General features: G+C 22.2%; 1 protein-coding gene across 1 annotated transcript; it reads left to right on the top strand.

Moving 5' to 3' along the window:
• The first annotated feature begins 2,913 nt into the window (after positions 1–2,913).
• LOC105360354 (uncharacterized) lies at positions 2,914–3,654 on the top strand. Its single transcript, XM_011497245.1, has 3 exons — positions 2,914–3,010; positions 3,147–3,499; positions 3,631–3,654. Exons 1-3 carry the CDS (start codon positions 2,974–2,976, stop codon positions 3,652–3,654), a joined length of 414 nt encoding a protein of 137 aa, XP_011495547.1. The 5' UTR covers positions 2,914–2,973.
• The last annotated feature ends 4,889 nt before the right edge of the window (positions 3,655–8,543 follow it).

The raw sequence follows: 8,543 nt of genomic DNA, 5'->3' as shown, positions 1-8,543 counted from the left end.
TTATGTTTTTAAAACATTATAATCATTGGAGTTATTGACTTTACGAGAACTGAATCCAAATTATGTATACATTTTGAAAATACATTGTAATAAAAGTGAACATGATCTAATTTATTTGCTTTTATCAAACTATGTTTAATAAAATTATCGGATTTTTATAAATTACAAACATCTATTCTAATTGTACGAAATTAGGCAATTAAATGCAATTACAATGTGGTTAAAGATGATGACATGTAAATTTTATGAGAAACGATTTTCTTAAATACAGCTTTTAAAATGTTATGCGTTTAGATTGGTGAATCAACAATTGTTTTATTATTATTACGAAATGTATGTAATAGCAATTAATTTTTTACACTTGATTCTACCATAATAAACTTAAAAATAAAGGGTTCTTTGATGTGGCATTAGATTTGTAGGAAGACGAAGTAGATTCCATCTGTTCAGGGTTCGAAAACACTGTAGTATTTTTTTAAGTACATCTATTCTTGTATGGATATTTCGTAAATTTTTTTTCGCTAAACTATAAGAATGAATCATTGTAATTACATGTATTTGCTAATTTTATTTGATAGAATAACTTATTAATTAATAATAATAGATCATATTTGAGGCATTTTTTGTGTAATTTCTGCGATTCTATGAGTGTAGTAAGCATTTGCTACTTCTTTCGCAATATATCAATAAAGAAAAACTTCTATTATATATATACATACCGTCATACACATAAATAAAATATTTAAAGAAGTTGGAAAAAGGTACTTTACACACTAAATTCATGCAGAATTAGATAAAAATGAAGAAGATGCTCAAACGCACGTAAAAAGTCTCTAAAATCCTCACAAGAGTACTTCGCTTACGTTGTATAGGAACGGTACAACATTTATAGCAATGGAAATATTAACTTAGAAAAAACTTTACCAACTTCTTCGAATATTAGAAAATTACCAAAAAATATTCTTCGTTATTTTAAAAGTAGAGGAAAAATTTAATAAAACACTTTTATAACAATATAGTGTCGCTTGAATGAACATATTATTGAGTAAAATGAGGGGAAAAAATGTTTCTATTATAAGAAAGTTTTACATCGAATTGCAATATGAACAAGTAAATTTATAAGCAACTACTGAGTACATTTGAATTCAATAAAAGAATATATCACCTTACTGTTAAAAACTGAATAACAAAATTATGATGGGCCTGATCATCTATAAAACTTAGACGAACTCATATCACAATGATATAAGATACATATGAATTATAATATACACAATCTTGTATATACTTTTTCTTGTAATTCTTAATAATAACAATGAATAATTATTTGAATCTGTATTTAGCAATTCACTTTTTATTGAATAATTACATATATTTTATAAGTTAGCATTACCGCTTGAGTTGATCCAATGAAAATGATTTGCCTAACATTTTATGTAAAGATATTTCATAGTATTAAAATAAAACATTTATGCAAATAAATCGAACAGCTTCGTTAAATATTTCATTAAATTATTCCCCAATTCTATAAAGTTGATTTTATTACCTTGTCAATATTAACATATTTTATCTATAAGCTATACACTATGCAATTGCTTTGATATTAGTTCACATAATACACAATTATAAATTTCTCTTTTTGTAATTTATCAATTTTCATCGCTTAGAAGTAAAATTTAAACTACTTTATATCTACAAAGATTTATATGAATTTATAAATTCATGGACTTATTTCAATTACATATTCATAATATGATAATATATATTTATTGAAATATAGATAAAATATAAGTGTAAATACGAAATTTAAAAGAATTTTGTCTTTACATATCAATTATTTAAACATTTATTATATGATAATATATTCTATTTGAGCATAGAAAAATTATAAGAGTAAATATAAAAATGTTTTCTGAACTTTACTATTGTATATAAATTATTTCATAATAATATTTAGTATGCATTATGCATGGATACAAGATCATTTAATACATATTTCATTATTAATAATCATAATAAAACATATTTATCTTTAGAAAAAAAAATTCGTAGTTCGACTTTGCGTCATATCGCCGTGGATTTATCAAAGCCCATGGGAAATTGATATTATTTAAAATTATTCATATTATTTACATTTATCATATTATTTAAAGTATCTGTAAAGTATGTTTTTAGCGCATATAATCATTAATATATTATGAATAGAGTCTAAGTAATGAAAAAATCCGCCTTGAAAGTTACTTGGTCATTTGATATATTAACATAAACTACTTGCTTAAACTCAATTAAATGTAGGCAACAGATAGTTAGTAATTTAATAAGTTGTTTTTCAAAAAGATTTATTTGTCCATACAATTTAATACACATTTATATAAACGTTTGAAAAAAGTAAGTAAGGATCTGCCTAATTTTTTTCAGAATTTCATATGTGTATCAATTAATAAAAGGTCCGATTACTTATCAACGTAAAATTTTCTATTTTGTAGTTTATATATATATATATGTATATTCATATATATTGAAATTAAAATATTTATAAGGATATAAACAAATAAATAAATAAATAAATAAATATAAGAAATGCAAATTAATATAAAGTATTGAACATGCCAATTATAACAATAATTTGTTAATTATTAAATAGTTGATAAATTCTTAGCAATCAATAATGAATACTAGCGTTGTAAATTTAAACTAAATGTGATTTATTATATTTACTTTGATTTTATGTTGTAAGATAAATAAATTTGTACTTTTTATTTTCAGAATATCTGCACATTTTACAGAAGCTTAATATTATCACGAATCTCGATAATTTTAATAATATTACATTAATATACCTGCACTTTTGATTAAAAAGTACCACTTATGTACTCCAGTAATAAAAATATTATTAATTAATATAATATTTAATCAATCCGATCAATTTTCTTTGTAAAGTTGATTTTTTAATTCTTTCATATAATCGAAAGCATGTTTGCTTTACTTTCTATATATCTTATAATATTATGTAAGTATAAAACATTTAATAAAAATTATAAAATCCCTAAATCATAATCGGCAGCTGAAAAATTGTATATAGATACTTTTACCCTTCTCCATAATTGTTACTACATTGAATTTAATTCCTTCCTTTTTTATTTCAGGGAGTCAGCGTGACTTTTTATTCACCGAAGCACTTGTCGGTAATACCAATAATGTCAGATTTATATTAGAAAATGAATATCCCCCGGTAGCTTGTATAGCCGAGTATAATACCAATCCCACGTTGGGCATGACTTTCATATGTACAGGAGTATTTATTTCGTCAACTCATGTTTTAACGGTTGAGCATTGCTTATATAATATTCAGTCTAATAAAGTTCAAGTACTCGTTGGGCCTGGTGAATTATCACGAAGTGTAACATATTCTTCAATATGGTGGATAAGCTTTAATCAATGGGCATCATCTAATCATTTGCTTCCAGTAATAAGCAATAATGATATTTCCATTATAAAAGTAAAAGAATTTTTATAGAAAATAAAATAATATAAACGTATTATGCATTGGGTGGAATAATTTCAATAATATTATTGTGCCGCTAAGTTTTTTGTACAATTTATTAAGAGATTAAAAATATTTATTTTCAGAAACGAAAAGTTTCCTATTACTAATGAAAAACCAAGTTATTTTTAGATACTTGGATTACCAGTTGAATTTGCTCCCGCAGTTTTATCAACCATCACATCGAATAATGTACTTTACGGATTACATGCTCAAACATTTGGATGTGGTATTACGAATTCTCAATCATATCCAACGACAATACAATCGGCAAATGTGACAGTTCTGCGCAATTCCCAGTGTGAAGAAATAGTGACAAAACTTGAAAATATACACATGCCTATTCCATATAATATTATATGTACACATAGCCAACCCTACGTCCACCTCCATCATGTATGTATTCATATTTTTTTTAGACGACTTTCATTATTCAAGATAAATTTTCTAATATTTACATGCTTCGCCTTAATTATTTCTACTTAAAATATTTTAAACTTGATAATTCTTAGAATGAATTCTTAAATATTATAATTAATTATTAGAAACAATCTATACTTTTTAAATGCTTTAAGTACAATTACACAAGTTAAACAATATTTTCATATTTTTATTTCAAATGTATTCACTAGCTATATTGTACTACAATAGTTTAATAATTTTTTAACCGATTATTACGATTACAAAGAGTTCATTAAATATTTAAATGCAATAAAACATTCTTTTTTCTTTTTTTTTTTTTTACTTCAATCAATAGCAAAAAATACTTGAATCAAAATACAATAAAAGACAATAAATAATTTATTTAAGTTTTTTTCAACAGAAATGAAGATTTTTTTTAATTTTTAAATGATAAATAATCGACGAGTAATAACCTTATGTTCACTCGTACGAAAATATATATTTAATATTATATTGTTTTATTTTCTTTTATAATTATGAAATTTCAAAAATTTCATTTTGTAAAAATTCTATCAAATGTGATTTAAAAAAAAAATTATCACTCTATCCTAATTTATTATCTAATTGCCATAACTGCTTTAACTCTCTATTATAAAATTATTCTTAAAAAATTGTGTTAAATGTTGATTTATGAGATATCTACATTTGTAAAGCACAACATACTAATTTTTTTAAACAGATTTTTACGTGTTTTAAAATCTAATTAATTTTAATCTTTTTTCATTCTTCTTCTTGGTTTATTTAGATGGTTCTATTTATTAATTAACATTGAAAAATAATTATGTAGTATATTTAACATGATAAAATTTCACAGATATTTATAATTTTCTTCTAAAAATTGTGTATTTAATTTTTAGAAATTATAATTCAATATACACCTATTAGTATATTATTAAACATAATATTGTTGTACAAAAATTCACGATGCTTTCTATTTCAGGGAGATAGCGGTGGTCCACTTTTATCTTCTGGTACACTTATAGCTATTAATCTAGGAATAATACCAACAATGGGATTTCAATTTCACGAGGAAAAAGTAAACATACATCTCGTAATTCTGCCATACAAGAACTTTTTACACAGCGTAATTAATAATCCGTACTAAATATAATATCCATATTGTTAAGATAATAATATTATTGATATATATATATATATATATATATTATCATTTAATTATAAGCACTGAGATTAAATAAAAAAAAAATTAGAATAAATATATGTTAAACTATTTTGAATTATGTTATTTTACTTAAAAAATAAATGTAATCATTTATACTTTTAACGAGTCTGAGGATAATTTATTATTTCACCATTTTACATAAGATTAGTGCAGTTTCGGTAGATTATCTTTTGTACATATGTCGCCCCCATAATTACAAATTTCATTGCAAAGCGGATTTTTCTTCAAGAAACTTCTTTACGAACTTCTGTATTTTTACGTGGTGGCTTTGGTACGTATGTTTTTATATGATCCTGTTTATATTATAGTATTGTTTACTCAAGTAACAGAGTCAAAAGCATAGTATTTACTTTAAAACGGCATAATCCCTTAAAATTACAAATTTGTAGTATATTAATCACTATAGTATGCGATTATTCGCTACTATACTGTGGTGTTATTGCACTTGTATATGTCAATGCATATGTCATGACAATAATACCACATGTTAACTTACATGTACACTCTCCCATAAATTTTCTGTGGTCATCCGGTTTGTAATTTCCGTCACTTTGTCTCTCTCTCTCTCTCTCTCTCTCTCTCTCTCTCTCTCTCTCTCTCTCTCTCTTTTAAATAAAACTCCCTTGTTCCTATTATGTACCTTTATTTTTTTATTTTCCTTCTGGCAAGGTCTTTGTCTATTGGCTTTTCTTTTATGTAATGGTTTTCTATAGGTCTTCATAGAAGATGAATTTAAAGAGTAAAAGTAAATTTATTATTAAAAAGTTTATTATGTATATTAATTATTTATTACGTAATTCTACATTGAGAAAGAAAACGTTTGTCTAAAATATTCATCAATAAGGAATATTTAAAACATATATATATTTTATCGATTACTTGTTATAAAAAAACTGTTAATCCTTTCCCTCCCCATTTTTTCAGAGATTCAGATATTAGTAGTTAGTATTATTATAATTATACTTATATCGACAACCACCTTACTACTTTGATGAATATTTATGTCACTAAGTCTAACTGAATTTTCCTCATTGAAGTCGATAATATTTTCTCGATATACCACAGTCGTATCGAGAGTTTAAAATTTTACGTATCAGCAATTGTTTGTATAATAAAATTTGACTCAATGTTAGTGATAATCATTTTATTACAGAGATAGAGTGATATTGTCAACTTTCATTGAAATTCCTATGCTTTTTATTTGCATTTGTTAACCATTAGAATATCCTCCCTATATATAGTTTATCACTTATTATATGCTATTGTCAGACTTTTTCTCCTTTTATGATTTTCATGACTTTATATATTATAAAAATTATTAAATTTATATATATATATATATATATATATATATATATATATATATATATATATAGAAAGTAAAGTAAAAAGAAGATATGTTCTAGTTATAAGTAGAAAATTGCTAAGTATAACTGTAATAACTAAAACTTTTAGATACTTTTTTCAAAATTTAATAATTTACGGAATTTACAATTTTAAATTATTTAGTTAAAAAAATTACTTAGCCTATTCACTTAATACAAATTTTATTTCGTATGTTATAAATATGATTTTGAATTTTCTAATTGATATCTATAAATCTGGAGTTTCTCGTTTTATACTTTTATAAATCAGACTAAATATAATATGATATTCATCCAAGTTAATATATCATGAATCTTCTTGTGACTCAAAGAAAAATATATGCAATATTGACATTTATTAGCTACTTGAGTACTTGGTTTCTCCATTACATATATCCTTATGTAAAGGAAGGAGTACTTTTACGTTATATATTGATGCTTATTGTCTGTATTAATTAATAATTGAATAAATAACATATCACTATTTTTTTACTTGTCATCTTTTTTTTTATGGTATATAATATTTTTAAATTAAACAAAAATAGTATTTATTTAGAATTTCGGCAAATTAATATCCACATTAGTTGTATTCCTTAATTATTAAAATATAATTAATTTCGTTGTATATTATATAATTGATCTCGTGTTAAATTTATTTAAGAATTAAAGCTTGATAAATTTAATCTGATATTTAAAAATAATATTTTAACTTTTAAAAATTACTAAAAATTAAATTGAATGATTAAAATATATAATGAAATAAATCTTTTTTATTTTGTCGTTGATAATGAAATATATTTTTCCTCTTGTCATTCATACAACTGAATAAACTTACAATTTGTGAATAAACAGACATTAGATATAAAAAATTTAAATGAATAATATTATAAGGATTAAACATGTATCTATAATAATTACAGTAATATTTTTAATATTTTTTAATAGTATTTATATTTTTCTTTAAAATGTATAATAATAATATACATAAAATATTACGATTAATTTAAAAATAAATAAAATTAGTTGATTAATGTAACGCAAATATCGAATATTTTATTTTAATATTAAAATATGTAATTTAATGGTATTGTACATATTTTAGGATAATATTGCTCAATTGGTATTATATTATGTTCTTCTCAACACATGAGTGTCTCTATTTATTAGAAATCAATTTAATTTTATCTTTATAATATAATTATATTCTATTCATAATATATTATATTGTTTAATTATGTTATAATTTAATTGTGAAATAAGTTTGTATATTGATACTGAAATCTATAAACATTTTATTGATTATATGATTAATAAGTCAATAATAATTAATCATCAGAATATATTTCATTAAAAATAGATAATGTTGAATTTTTAAATATAAAACTCTTTTGTAGAAAATAAACTTTAATTATATACAGAATTTTATACAATTTTATTGATATATGGAATAATAAATATTTTTTCAAATTTTCAATTCTTATTATGTTTTTTCATTAATTTTCTTTATATTTCATTCTTAATAAATCTATAAATTCTCTCTATATAATTCTTTTTATAATTATTGAAGATATTTATTTATAATTTAATACATAAACCACAAAATATCATTTTTTTATAATTTCATATTGTTTGTAGATCAATGTAATCGTATATCGTTATTTTTATACATAGCAATTTAGACAAAGAAACAAAACAAAATAATAAATTAACTTTCTTTTTTTCCACAAATTAAAATTCTTCATATTATAAATAATATGAATTTTAATTATAGATATATTTATTAATGTAATAAAATTATGGAAAATAAAAAATTAATGCAATAATGTAAAATAAATATCTTCTCTGTAGCTGAAATTTCTTATATAATTTTCTGTAGCTAAACTTATTTATAAAAAATAAATATCATATTTCTAATAGATGGATGAGGAAAAAGCATCTTTATATTTATAATAATGGTAACTTATTTAAAAAATATCTTAATTAGTTTTGA

Source organism: Ceratosolen solmsi, unplaced genomic scaffold, assembly GCF_000503995.2.
Source record: "Ceratosolen solmsi marchali unplaced genomic scaffold, CerSol_1.0 scaffold13, whole genome shotgun sequence".
NCBI classification, from domain to species: Eukaryota; Metazoa; Arthropoda; class Insecta; order Hymenoptera; family Agaonidae; genus Ceratosolen; species Ceratosolen solmsi.
This window is presented reverse-complemented; position numbering and strand designations above follow the sequence as displayed.